This window comes from Peromyscus leucopus, chromosome 7, assembly GCF_004664715.2.
Source record: "Peromyscus leucopus breed LL Stock chromosome 7, UCI_PerLeu_2.1, whole genome shotgun sequence".
Lineage (NCBI taxonomy): Eukaryota > Metazoa > Chordata > Mammalia > Rodentia > Cricetidae > Peromyscus > Peromyscus leucopus.
In genome coordinates, this window is record NC_051069.1 from 94631634 (window position 1) to 94646739 (window position 15106).

Here is a 15106-nt window from a genome sequence, read left to right on the forward strand (position 1 = left end):
CCCATCGTGAGAAGAAGGGGTGCCTAAAAAGATACAGCTGTCCAATGATCTCAGAGAAGCCCAGGTAATGCACACTAATGACAGGTCCCTGGGATGTGACCAAGTCACTAAGCCTTAAGAAATGACAGCAGGGGAGTCTTAGAGTTTCTGAAGTGTTTTTAGATTTTCTAGAATTAATATTTGGTAGATTACTTTGATAGCCAGCTTTTACGCCAACTTGACACAGGCTAGAGTCATCTGAGAAGTGCTGGGGATGCCTTTCTGTATGCTATGAATGTGTTGCTCTGATTGACTGATAAATAAAATGCTGATTGTCCAGTAGCCAGGCAGAAAGTATAGTATAGGTGGGATAAGCAGAGAGGAGAATTCTGGGAAGTGGAAGGCCGCCATGAGAAGTAAGATGGAAAGTACTGGTAAACCACAAGCCATATGACAACTTATAGATTAATAGAAATGGGTTAATTTAAGATATGGAAACTAGGTAGCAAAAAGCCTGCCACGGCCGTACAGTTTATAAGCAATATAAGTCTCTGTACGTCTATTTGGGTCTGAGCAGCTGCAAGCTGGGTGGGACCAGGAAAACTTATAGCTACAAATGGTGCCCAATGGCTCAAGTTTCCACCTAAGTTCCTGTTTCATGTCTCATGTGGGTGGCGAGATGCTACAACATGTGGGCTTGAACTACTCTATGGCAGTTTTGTGTCAGGAGAAAAAATTAGTTAAGAAAATGTTCCCTCTTGATTGGCCCATGGGCAAACCTGTGGTGTATTTTCTTGGTTTGTGATTGGTATGGGAGGCCCCAGCCCATGGAGGTTGGTGCCACCTCTGGGCAAGTGGTTCTGGATTGTATAAGAAAGCAGGTTGAGCCAACTTTGAGGAGCAAGCTAATGATCAGCGTTCCTCCATGGCTTCTGCTTCAGTTCCTGCCTCCATGTTCCTTCCCTGCTTGAGTTCCTGCTCTGGCTTCCTGGAATGATGGACTACAATCTATAAGATGAACTAAATCCTTTCTTCTCCAAGTTGCTTTAGGCCACAGAATTTCACCAAATCAATAGGAACCCTAACTAAAACAGCTATCAACAGTTATTAAAGTAATAATAGCATGGCTGTCTTTGATTGTAAACCAGTATCCATAGTTCTCCCCCGATCACTAGGGACTATGTCCCAAGACCTTAGTGGGTGCCTGAAGCCAAGGGTAGACTATTTTTTATTCTAAACTTATATACCTATAAAAAAAATTAATTCATAAAAAAGAAAGATGTTAATTCAAGAATCAGTATAATTAGACTATACTTTGAGGATAAAAATCTAGTGAATGTGGTATTTTTTGTCAATGGACAGAAAGAAACTGGAAATGGGAGATGACTGAAGAGGACGGTGGGATTTTCAGGTGAGAGGAACCTAAAGTCAAAACAATGCTGGATTAATAACAATAACTAAGGTGGTGAATGAGATCACCAAGCCAGAGAGGCTGCCAGGAGGTTAGAGGGTCAAGGTAGAGATATGGATCACTGGAGTGGAAGTAGGTGGGGTATCAGGCAACAAAGGGCAGGATGTGATCTTTTCCAATATAAAGACTCACAGGGTTAAGACGTCCATTCCCAGTGAAGCCCAGAGGAAGCCACTGACCAGCTTGCCCACCCCTCCCCACCTCCCACCGTACTCAGACCAATGGTTCATCTCATTTCTCAAGAAGGCCATCCATGGAAATGGCAAAAGAAGAAATTCTTATGCACCTCACCTTCTGCCCTGGGTCCCCAGGGAATCCTGTTGGGCCCTGTAATTTTCAGCAGAGAACATATGTAAGTCAACAAATCACTTCCTCCACACCATCATTTCCTCTCGGTATATTTAGGTTTGATTTATCAATTGAGAAGACAATTGTTTCGCATATTTACCTTCACTCCTTGTCTTCCCATCTGGCCATAGCCTGGGATGCCATGATCTCCCTGGAAGCACATTAGTTAATTTCAGTTTCTCCGGAGCTGTCTCAATGGGGAGCCCATGGTGTTTGGAAATAAGAGCTATGGATGGGAGGCTCTTGCAGAGGACCTGGGTTCGATTCCCAGCACTCATAGGTGACTCACAACCCTCTTTAGCTCCAGTTCCAGGGGATCTGATGCTTTCTGACCTCCACAGGCACCAGGCATGCATGTGCTGCGCAGACATACATTCAGGCACTCACACTAATGTATAAAATTAAAATAAATACATCTTTTTAATAAGAATTATAAATGGCCAATAGATACTGGTGTGGACCGCATGGCAACCACTGCTGCTTGACAGAATTCCAGCATTTTGACATTGTAGATCACAGTACTCCAGTATCCTTTTACTTTCATTTTTAAAGATTCTCACTATGTGTTATAGGAGTTCCCTTATGCCTTTTCCATTCAGAAATGCGTGCGGGCTACTGTGGAGGATGAGGATTGTATACAATAGTAGGCCCTCTAGACAAAATAATTTTTTTGAAAAATTCCCCACCACCGTGAAACCACATAGCATAACTCTGCACACAAGAATATCCATTGTGCTCGCGTGCATGTGCGCACGCGCACACACACACCATGCCACCACCACCCCCACCTTCAGTACCCCCCCTATCCCCCCACACACCCCATTACAACAAGAAGAGAGAAGTTAAAGATTTACTGACTGACACACCTGGTCCCACAGATGAACACACACTAGCAAGGGAAACAGAAGTCCAAATCTAGAGCCTGAGGCCATTAAGTGCAAGGGTTCAGTTAGTAAGTATAGGAATCGGAATGGTATGGCATAGTGGAAAAAGAGTAAGATAACAGGACCTTCCTTTTGGGGAGCACATGAGTGGATCAGGCCCGTACAGTAAGGCTAAGACACAAAGGAACACAATTAGGAAACAGCTCAATGCTTATGTTGCATGGGGCAAATGGTGTATTGTGCCCCTTGACAAATGAAAATCACTCTTAGAGGTTTGTTTCCCAGGACTCAGTGTGTGACACTTCCTGACCAGAGAGACTGAGATCGTGCAGGAGGAAATGTAAGAGGGCACCAGGCAGGGTAACTGAACCTCAGAGGACATTAGAGAACAATAGGCATTTAGATTCTTGCTGAAAACTGCTATGATAAAGCTGATGATGGCTTTCATCCGGGAATCATTAGGTCTGCTTCCAATCTTGTTGTGTCTAAATTACTGTGCAATCACGAGTATAAAGGTGTAGCCTTTTTTCAGTAAAGCAGCAGCCATCCTGATTCACCCTCCGATTGGGTCAATCTCCTTCGTTTGCCCTTCTTGATTCACCTCTTCTTTGGGACCCAAACCCCTGCTAGAGCAAGACATTAATGGGGAAATAGGTTCACTCTCACTGATAACCAAAAAACTGAATTTGAAACCGTAAATGAGTTGCCATTTTTGGCAATGGTTATAAGGAAAAAGAAAAGGTTACAATAGCCATTGTTGGTGTGGAGACCTTAAAATAGCCAAACTTCTGCTTATAATCCATGGGTCCATGTAGTGTTTGAATTACATGAGTGTTTGAAAACATATTTCATATTTCAAAGAAAACATATTTCAAAGCCCTAATTAAATGTATGCATATCTGACCTAGCTATGAAAGTTCTAGAACTTTCTATACAGAAATCAATTATGGTACTAGGAGTGTAGCTCAGATGTAGAGCCTTGAGCACACATGAAGCCTGGGAGTCTATCCCCAGGCCCCAGGCCCTTCCAAAAGAAATCACTGGTATGTTGTTTATGACAGCAGCTAAATGGAAATATTTAGATAAATTAAATATCTAATAATAAGAGATCAGTCAAAAACAAAGACTGTGCCCAAGCCAAGTTCCACAGAGACAAATTAGTAGTGAGAAGCACAGAAGGAGACTTATTCATTGAGGCCACACTGGAAAAGGGGCAAAGAGACTTGGTGGTGCCCTTCAGAGGAATATTTTGAAACTACTGAAGTGACATTGAGAGAACACAATGGCCTGGGAAAGGTTTGTTGGCAGGAGGGGAAACTGAGTCATGCTGATTTTCTCTTCACTCTGTCTAGGATGTTAAGTTTGAGTATCTCAAAATGGCCAAATATGGTAATGTTTCTTTTTCCATCACTTCCCATTTTCATGCCTATGAAACTTACATTTTCCTCTTTTCTTTTGTTAATCCCACCAATCAAGAATAAGACCACTACCATAGTTTAAAGCCACATTTGAAGCAAGCTTCAATACTGGCCAGTATTTAATACTGGTGGATGGGCACTGGCCAGGTCCATTTCTAGTCCCTCCCCCCAAAAAAATGGCCCTGAATCAAGTTTTGCAAGGGCTTAAGAAGGAAAACCATGGTCCAATCAGGGACAAGCAGACATCCAAAAGTATTGCCTGCCTGTGAACTTCCTGCCCACATGTGATCAAGCCCATGGTGCAGATGGTTCAAACAAACTTGTTTAGGGGATTGAAAGCTTGTGGCTTATTATCTCCCATAAACAATAGCTTCCAGCATTTCAGGAACTATCTGTCCTTGGGCAAGGGACTTGTAGATCAGAGGCGGCTTTTGTTTCATGGATCTCTATGGCATAGTAATTAAAACTTAAAATGTAACTTTGGCTCTCACACTTTCTACTTTTGAGTATTCATGTTTTGAAGCCGAATCACAAACAGATGGGCACTTCTTTGTTTTGAAATGGGAGTCTCTCCTAGCCTTCTTTTAGTTTATGTAGCATCCTACAGGTTCAACCATGTTGTATATATAACAGGATTCCCTTATTATGTTTAAGCCTGAATAGTATTCCATCACATAGATATACCACAGTGTTTTTATCCATTCATCCACAGATGGGCACTCAAGGTTGACTCCATAGCTTGGCTATACTTGGTAAATTTTCTACTATTTAATATCTACATATAATTTTATAGCTAACATAAAGTAATTCTTCTTCTATTGGCTGTTCCTATACTGAGATTTTGGTTCAATAGGGCAACTAGGCCTGAGTGCGAGCCTTAAAAAGCAATGGCCTGTTTCTTGACCCTATTCCTCTGCTTCTTGTCACCCTAGGGTTTTACAAGGGGAAAGAGATGGGCTGTTTTGTTTTTCAACCAAAATGTAACTACACAGTCTCGCTGGTTGTTAAAATACTGAAACGCCCTGTTCTCACTCACCTGCTCCTCTCTGCCTTCACCTCATCTCCTCCAACCCCCCCACATACACACACACATACACACACACACACACACACACATACACACATACATACACATACACACACACACATACATACACACATACATACACACACACATACACACACATACACACACATACATATACATACATACACACACACACATACACACACACATACACACACACATACACATACACACACACATACATACACACACGCACACACACATATACATACATACACACATACACACACACATACATACACACACACACGCACACACACATACACACACACATATACACACACACACATACACACACATACACACACACACATACGCACACACACACATACATACATACATACACACACACATTCACACGAACACATACACACACATACACACACATACACACACATACACACACACACACACACACACACACACACACACACACACATGACAAAAAGGCCAGGTGCACAGCAAGGCAGCAACAGATGGAGCACTGCCTCACATCCTCCTACCCCAGGTGCTGGAGCCCACACTGCCCCCCATTTCCCCTTTAGAACCAAGTACTCAAGCCGCATACCCGTTCTCCTCGCTGGCCAGGGGGTCCTACTGGTCCTGGGCCTCCAGGAACTCCAGGTTCCCCCTAGTAAAAGAGGAGAGAAAACACTCAGGTCAGCAAAGTCAAACCTGTTCTGTCCACTAAATGAGGGGACACAAGGTCCTCAGTAGGCAGCCAGCACTCAGCAGGGCTAGGGTGAAAGACACAATACGTCTACCCAGAGAGTAGCAGAACAAAGCTCAGGGCTGAGCTCTGAGGACTTTTTAAGGCTGTATAGTATTCCATTGTGTATATATACCACAATGTTTCCTGCTCTCCTAGTGTCAACAGACTGGGAAAAGTAAGGGTAGAAAGTTCACTCTAGGGAAACTGACTCATTGGCTAATGTATTCACTTACACAATAGTTGCTTATTGCTCTGGAAAATGAATGACCCAATATGATAAATGTAGCCCTGCCCTTACTAAGCACAGTGTGGTTAGAAAGAGAAAGAATGAGGTGGACAATTACAACTCTGTGCATTGAAGCTGGGGCTGCTTTGAGAGCTGCGAAGAGACTTGAGGGTCCAGAGAGGCTTCCCAAGAGACACTGAGAAGCTGGGCCCAAAGCACACTGTGTGGGTTGAGGAAGGAGCCAGGGAGCCTACAAGTGACCCCAGGAGAGGAGAGTGGTTGGCTCTGGAGAAGGGGCTAGGGAGGTGGGGGCAGGAAGGAGCTGAGCTGAGAAACCTTGGAATTAAATAGGGGGAAATGCAAAAGGCTTTGTGTGCTTCTCCCTGCTGGCCCAGGGTTGATGGCCAAATGCTGTGGGTATCTGTATGCTGTGAATGTGTTGCTCTGATTGGTTAATAAATAAAGTGCTGATTGGCCAGTAGCCAGGCAGGAAGTATAGGTGGGACAAAGAGAGAGGAAATGCTGGGAAGTGGAAGGCTGAGTCAGGAGACACCAGCCTGCTGTCCAGGGAGCAGCACGTAATGGCATAAGGTAAAGCCATGGAACATGTGGCGACATATAGATTAACAGAAATGGGATGAGTTTAAGTGTAAGGGCTAGTCAGTAGTAAGCCTGAGCTAATGGCCGAGCAGTTAAAATTAATATAAGCCTCTGTATGTGTATTTGGGACCAAGTGGCTGCGGGTTGTGGGTGGGAGAGATTTGTCCCAACCGCAGGGCCCAGGTGGGACACAAGAGAACTTTCAGCTACAGCCAAATAACACTGAAAGCTGAAGGTGGACAATGTGATAGCATGTGTACATATGCATATGTTGAAACGACTGCCACAATCACGTCAACTAACACATCTCACACTACCGCTTAGTACTCTTCCATTTGGGTTTGGATTTTTTTTCTTGGTGATGTGTATGTGTATGTTCAGAACTGTGTGTGCACATGTGTGTGAGGGTAGAGGTCAACATCAGGTGCCTCTCCCAGTCCCTCTTTACTTTATTTTGTGAAACAGGCTCTCTCAGGGAACCTGGAAATCACCAATTCAGCTGGATTGGCTGGACAGCATCCCTGTACCCAGCTTTTTACATGGTTCTAGAGGATCAAACTCGGGTCCCCATGTTGTACAGCAAGCCCTTTAACAACTGAGCTACCATTCCAGCCCTGTCTCATTAGTAGCAAAGACTGAAGATCTTCCCAATGGAAAAATGACAACGTAGTTTCCTGAACCCCATAGAAAAAGAAACTGTAGGTCCTTGGGCTCAAATATGAAAGATTTTTGAGGCCTTGACAAGAGGGTAGGAAACCCAGCAGGACTTCTCTGTAGCCACACAAACCCCAGAGCCTGAAGGATGAAAACAGAGGAGTTGGGTGGACATGAGGCCAGTAGTTGACTCTGGCGATCTCCACCACAGCTACCTTAGCCATGGCAGGCCTGGGTGAGACCAAACGAAGCACACAAAAAAGAGTTCAGATCCATCCACTCATCTCAGCCAATGAATGCATTCCTGCTCAGGGAATATAGGAGCTGAAGAGAGTCTCCGCAGTGCTTTGTGATGGGCAGCTAACTCTCTCCTTGTAACCAGGACAGCTCCCTAGAGAGAGGTAAACAGTAAGGAATTCTTTGCTCCGTGGGTGGGAGAGAACATACTAGCAGCTCGCAGATGGTTGAGCATGGTGCTTGGGTTGAGTGAGGGATTTTCACACAGCTCAGGAGAAAATGTAACAGCTTTTGTTCCCAGTATTTGAAACCAATGAGAAATAATGTTTACCTTTCTCCCCCAAAGCCCAGGTCTTCCAATGCTCCCCCTAGATCCTGCTGGCCCAGGAGCACCCTGAAAATAAAGAGAAAGAGAGATGCAGAAGCCACCACTGTAGTAATTTCTGGAAGCCCAGTAGGAACATGGCAGGTATTCACATCATCCCAACAGTCCCGGAAGGTCTCCTTAACGGAAAAAGAAATGAGCCAGGGGAGAGGGGGCAACCTAAGTAGTGGACCATGGCTCTGCAACCACCAGGAATTCACTGGTCCCTGTGGGACTTGAGGGGAGGGGAGGACCTAAAGGCTTCCTTGACTCTATCAGCATTCTTTCCAAGGGAGGGGGAATTCCCTGCAACACATCTCTGCACATGCACATTCCACAAAACTACAGATACATCCATCATGGAGTACAGGGCATATTTCCAATTGCTCAGTCTCAAACTGGGCATGAACATTCTTTACCAATCTGCTAGGAAGATAGAACTGAGCACATTCAGGCATCCCTTGCCTTCTGAGCTCTGGCTGGCAGGAGTGAAGAACCCAACAGAATCAAGTGCTTCCTACAACCCCACCCCCACCCCGACCATCCAAACTCTCATTCCTCACTGGGGAACCTCATTCAAATGCTGAATGTAAAAACTCAGCACAGATTGTTGTACAGTCAAATGCCTGTGGTCAGTGGAGAGACAGGTGCACAGACGAAATCTAAAAGCACAAGCAGAACGATCCATTCAGAGTGGGCCTGCTCATCATTGGGCAGCTTTTTTAAGTCTTCCAAATGCGTCCTTGAGCGGAGCAAGTGAGCCTGTGCTTTCAGAGTAAAAAAATCACCAAAGAGGGGTGAGCCAGCGAGGTATAAAGGATCTGAGCCGGGCTAAAAATGTATCTTCAGTAACTCAAAAAATGAAATAAACCTTCCATGGATGATGTAAACGCATGATACACTAAGGCCTTTTGCAGTAAGAGTAGACAAAAGTCAGGAGTCCCTGAGTCACTCACCTGAGGCCCCTGGTGCCCTTGATCTCCTTTTTCTCCTTTCTCGCCAGGATTTCCACTGGACCCCTTTTTGTAGTAACAACAACAAATACAATGTGATGTCAGTGAAGCTCACTCTCTTAGTAGATGTTTTTGCAACACCCCTGTGGAGGCAGAGCAATGGTCTGCCTCTCCAAGAAGCCTTACTGATGAGATAAGTCTTTTTTAGAAGAATAACTGGGGACAAGCCCAGACACAGTGGCACAGATCTTATTAAGGGATTCCCTGCCTCAGCATAAGAGTCTCATCCTTCTTCTACAGGGAGAAATAAAAATAGATCAAAAAGGGAATAAGTAAGCCCATGGAGATACAAACAACCATCGAATGTATCTATGTGATGTTTCGCTGAACCAAAGTGCTTTCTCAATGTGTAAATACAGGAACCATTGTTTCAAGTTTGCGTTAAAGATCACATGTTAGCAGGCTTCTGCCAGCCGAATGAGAGTTCCTCTCTCTGCATAGCTGGGGAGACTAGAAGTGAAATGGCCCCTGTCTACCAGGAAATCACTGAGTAAGCCTTGAGTCACTAGCGTCAAAGGATCCCAGAGCATCTGAAATGACTGCCATCCCACACCCACATGAGTGCAGGTGCTCAAGGAGGCCAGAAGAGGGCATCAGATCCCCTGGAGCTGCAGTTAAAAGCTGTTGTGAGCCACACTACCTGGATGCTGGACATTAAACTCTAGTCTTTGGCAAGGTATTATGCGCTCTTAAGCCATCTTTCCAGCCCCTCTGTTGTGTGTTTTTATACTGAGCTACCTGCTTTCTTCCCACCAGAATGGCTCCATACCATTTGCCCACATTTATGAAATACCTAGCATACCTGTGGACCTTGCAGTCCTTCTGGTCCCTGTGCACCTTGAGGCCCCGGGTTTCCTGCTTCCCCCTAATGAAAAAGAGTTTCCGATGTTAAGATTTTTCTCTGCATGATTCCCAAGTAGATCATTTGGTTCATCTGACCTTATACTGCCCAGGGTCTTATTTTTCCAACTATCAGGAATGAATTCTAGCATGTTTCTAATTTTCGTAAAGATGGGGGTGGGAAGAACAATTGGCTCAAACAAACTGTGGTAGTGTGAATGAGAATGGTCCACGTATGCTCACATACTTGAATGGTTCCCACATGATGGAACTGTTTGGGAAGGATTAGGAGGTGTGGCCTTGTTAGAAGAGGTGTGTCACTGGGGGAGGAGTGGGCTTTGAGGTTTCTAGGGCTCACACCAGGCCCAGTCCCACCCTCTCTCTGCCTGCCGCCTTAGGATCAGAATGAAGCTCTTAGCTACTGCTCAAGTGCCATGCTCCCTGCTGCGATGGTCATGGACCGATCCCTGGAAACTGTATGCAAGTCTCTAATTAAATGATTTCTTTTATAAGCTGTCTTGGTTATGTCATCTCTTCATAGCAATAGAACAGTAACTTAGACACAAGTTTTGTTTAAAAATGCCATGATGATATCAAATACTTTGCATGCTAATTAAAAACAAGTTTAAAAGAAGGAAAACATGGGAGGAATACCTGGAATATATAGCTAATAAAAATAATTTGGATAAAAGATAAGAAGCAGCAGGAATTTCACTTTCTTGCATGCTGCTTCCTGATACATGCGACAGCCAGTCAAGGTGTGATGTTTGGGATTGTGTGAGTTCTACTGGTTTGTCGGGAGGTGTTTTTTGAGGAAGGCTTTGCCTTAGTCAGGCCTGTCCCATTTCAGGAAACTGACTGGGAGAGCTGCTTGTGCTTCCCACTCCTCAGTAGGGTTCATGGCCAGGGCTGGTGTGGGAGTCCGTTTTCGGGTTCCTCGTGGCTTTACCCAGCAGGCCCACATAGAGGATGATTAGGACCAGGGGCCTGAGTGCAGGTGTCTGAGATGGTCTGCACTTGGCTGTGCTGGGGGAGGAGGTCTTTTGCTCCACCCCTTGGCATGTCTATAAATACCCTGGGGCAGAGACAGTCAGGACCTGTTGGAATAGGTTCCAGGCCCTCTCGAGGCTATCCTTTATTTTCTATCTGTTTATGTCCGCAGTATTCTCCGCAATAAATCCTTCTAATATTTCCTGCTGCTCACACTCAAGAAAACTCTGGGGAATTGTGGGGTTGGTGGGTAAACGCCCCACAGGCTGGACATCCTTACAGCATCCTGTCAAATGCTACTTACCCAGCACCATCTACATAGAAGAAATGTCCTCAATACCCTACCACAGAGGACAGGAAGTCAAAAAGAAAACTTACCGAAGGACCCCGGAGTCCCCTCCGACCTTCCATTCCCTGAAACGCCAAAGGCAAGGCATCAGTCAGTGTGTCCAGACAGACAGAGGATCCCTGAGGCAAGCCAGTCTCTCCCATTCCCTGCTCATACAGGGTTTCCTGGGGGCCCTGGCAGGGCAGGTTTTCACACTGGGTGTTTTAATCACACACTAACATTTAGGGGATTGATGGCAACCCAACACACTGCAGCCTTGCCCCAGCCTAGGAGCCTCTAGCGATTATTGAGTGGGCTATTTGGAGGACCAGATCACCCTGAAGAAACTGTTTTCCTCCCTGCAGCCCACGAAGCGCTGTGTACACTGTGTGCTGAGTGTAGGGCAGAGTGAAATTTCTAGACATGGTGGTACATCATACGGGCCCCATGAAGTCTGGCTCTGCAGGATTCCTTGGGGAAGAAATGGCAGGTGGTGGCTGCTCCTCTGTGTAAATGTAGATGCTACTGATTAGGTTCCTTACAAAAGGCAAGGCTGGTTCCTCAACTCTGTCTGTGCCTCTCCAGGAGGGAGTTCATGTCACCAGTGCAAGCTACAGGGACAGAAAGCAGCCAAGAGGGGTGATGCCTCAGGCCCCAGATCCTAACTTACTTTCCCCAATCTATGGCAATAAAATCTGCTGACATTATTCTTTCTCACTGAGAAAGCCATGGAACACTCTCAACCACCAATTCATATTGTATTGTGATAACAATTATTTTAAACAATCGCATTTATTCGTTTATTATGTAGGAATTACTTCAGAACTGCTGCTTTCTCTCAGTTGCCCACCTCCTAAAGTTCCTTGGGATACATCATCCAACCAACTAGCAGCCCTACCAGGTGTTAGACTTTTATGATACCCTCTGGGAAAAGTTACTCATAGTAACTCGTCAGCTGTTTGTCTCTGGCTATGACTAGTTGATGCTCTTGACATAGGAAAATAGAGAAGATAAAAAAAAAAGTCAGCGAAGGTGGAGGCTCCTGTTGCCATGACTTCATGGTCTGTCTCCGTGGAAAAGCCAGGACAGGGACTAGAGAGGTGTCTTCTCAGTTGAGTGGGTGCTGCTCTCGCAGAGAACCCACACCAGGTGGTTCACAACTACCTGTGACTCCAACATCCTCTTCTAGCCCCCACGGGCATCTGGATGCCAGAGCACAGACACACACATGCACACACAAATGAAGAATAAAATAAAAAGGAAAGGAACAATAAGCTGGCTACAGTGGTGCATGCCTATACTCGCATCATTTGAGAGGCCAAGGCACAAAGACCTCGGGTTCAAGACCAGGCTGGTCTACACAGTAAGTTCAACGCCAGCCTCAGACAAAGAGGTCAGCAGAGAAGAAAGGCTGGAAGAAAGAATAATGCTTATTCTGTGTAATAGATTTACATCATATCATCCTTACAGGCAGGACCTTAGGAACAGCACACTCTCTTGCTTTTAGTTCCACAGCTTTGTGTCTAGGTGGCACAAAGCAATCGCACATTAAACCTCACACAGTGGTTAGGAGCATAGACTCTGAAGTGAGATGATCTGAGCTCAAATCCCAGCTCAGTCACTTACTAGCTTTTGTGACCTAGGGAAGTTACCCAAGCTTCTTTGATTTGCTTGTGTATAATGTAGATGTAAAGATAATAATCGACCTGGCAGGCATCTTATGGGGCTTCTCTAAATGAGTATCTAAAGTGATTAGATCAGGACCTGGTACAAAATGGACGATATATTAGAAATACAAATGTTATAAGGACTCTTTGCAAGTGGCCACCAAAAGGCCACGGGCCTGGAATGTGGCCTCCTGTGTGGTTGCCAGTGTGTTGAGCCATTGTTTTAGTAACAGCTGGTGTGATGATTAATTTCTGGAGGCTGAAGTTCAGTCACACAGGGAGCCCATGCCTGGGTTTGAGCTGTGCTGTTTACAATCCATTATTCACTTAAGATGCTCTGAGGCTCACGACAGAATTTTGGCCTATGTTGGAAACGTGGGGGAGAGGCTAGAAAAGCCCCAGATTGCTTGACTATGAACATGAATATGAATGCTGCCTTCTTTAGTTTCAAAGATAAGAAGTTACAAAACAGGGAAATGGGTAAAAGATGGGGGGGGGGGGTTTGAGGTCCTTCTGTCCTTGTAGTGATTTAAAAGGCAATGACTAGTGTATCCAAGGAGTAATTCCAACCCTACTCCCCAACATCTCTGTTTTTAAAGCACACGATTTATGTGTCAGTTATAAACCCATTTCAAACTAAAACCCCTTTTCTCTTGAGCCAACAGATATATTTCTCTCTAAATGTGTAATGCTTAGCTCATCTTGCTGCTCTGCTCCTTCCCCCAATCACATCTCAATCCTCCGGAGTTGGGAAAGCACAGGCCCAGGGAAGGGTCCCAGAAGCATGGCAGCCCCTCTGGCTTGGGATCTTTGTCATTCAGGATAAACAAGGGCAAGATGGGCTAGACTGCAGCCTCCCAGGGAAGAGAGCAGCAGACTGCTGCCTTTGAGGGATGAGAACAATCCACTCAGGAAAGAAAGCCAAATATTTTCATTCCCTCTGAACAAATCAAGGCCAAACCCAGGGCTCTCCACATTCTTCTCTGTTATCACATTCATGCCAAGTGTGCTAGAGGAGTTTTTAATACAAATGTCATCTCTAGCCAGGTGTGGTGGGGCACATCTACAAGCCCAGCACACAGGTGGCAGGGGCAGGAGGATTTTTCTGCCAGTTTGAGGCCAGTCTGGTCTACATAGTGAGTGCTAGGCCAGCCTGGTCTACATAGTGAGTGCTAGGCCAACCTGGTCTACATACACAGTGACTTCCAGGCCAGCCAGGGGTACATAGCAGGAGTCTTCTCCCTCCCCCCAGAAAAATAAATAAATATCATCTCTACAGCAGTTCACAAAGGGTAATGTGGTTTCTTGGTTGGTCCTTAAAAACTGAAGGAAATCAAATGTTCTTTGGGTGGGGGGAGAAGTAGGCTTGATATCACATGATGCTATAAGCTACCCAAGAGCCTCCAGACTGCCAGTGAGTCAGCTCTAATAGCCAGTGGTTTGAGAGTTTATTCAGGAAGAAGCCATTTGTGTTCTCCTTCCCTGGTCAATGTGTAAAGAGCATGAGATGACATCTACCCAGTCCATAATATTCTGACCTAGCTCCCAGATGCTAAGCTAGGAGAGGAGACCGTGTATGTTCAAGTCATTGGCTCTCTTCAAAGGCATTCAAAAACACACTGAAGGCAGAAAGGCAAAGGCAGATCGGAGCACAGTGTTTCTGAGCCAGGGATGATTTTTGCCTCCTACGCCCACCCGCTACAGACATTGGCAGTATCTGAAAAGACATTTTTGGATGTCACAAATGGATAAGCAAAAGAGCAGAGTTTGGGGTGTGGTTAAGCATCTTATGAGGTGCAGGACAGTCCTTCATAAGATAGACTTCTCAGGTCCAAGAGGCTGGCAGTGTTAAGATTCAGAATGCCTGCAAAGGTACCAGCCATGGGTGTGCTCTCTCAGTGGCCACAGATGATCTCCAGGCCTCTGCGTCCCTCACAAGGGATAAGGAGGGAAACGGGTGTCTGGGAGATACTTACCCTGCTTCCTCTGGAGCTAGGACTGCCTTGTGTCCCTTCCACCCAGTTCTCCCCTAGAAACACAACAATTCCCCAAAATCAGAAGTCAGAAGTAGGTTCTAAGTCCTGGGCATGTTATAAAGCCATCAACACAAATCATCAACTGCTCTCAAGACAGCAGAATAAGGTAGTGATGCTGGGGTCATTCTGCATAGTGACACTCTTGGTGAGATGGCCACACAAGGACAGGGCTAACAACCAGGACAGGGGTAGCAGCATGTCATAAGTAACTGGCAACAAGTGAAACATTATGCCACTTGCTTGAAAATTAAT

The 15106-nt window shown here is 45.4% G+C and overlaps 1 protein-coding gene across 1 annotated transcript in view; it reads right to left on the minus strand.

Annotated features, from left to right (window-relative positions):
* The window catches only part of Col6a5 (collagen type VI alpha 5 chain), a 98991-nt gene that overhangs the window by 44456 nt on the left and 39429 nt on the right, over window positions 1–15106 (minus strand). The window contains exons 19-26 of the mRNA XM_028869882.2: window positions 14795–14842; window positions 11202–11237; window positions 9796–9858; window positions 8937–8999; window positions 7948–8010; window positions 5756–5818; window positions 1899–1949; window positions 1742–1777 (exon numbers count right to left, since the gene is read on the minus strand). Coding sequence (XP_028725715.1) covers window positions 1742–1777; window positions 1899–1949; window positions 5756–5818; window positions 7948–8010; window positions 8937–8999; window positions 9796–9858; window positions 11202–11237; window positions 14795–14842 — 423 coding nt within the window. The remainder of the gene's footprint in view (window positions 1–1741; window positions 1778–1898; window positions 1950–5755; window positions 5819–7947; window positions 8011–8936; window positions 9000–9795; window positions 9859–11201; window positions 11238–14794; window positions 14843–15106) is intronic.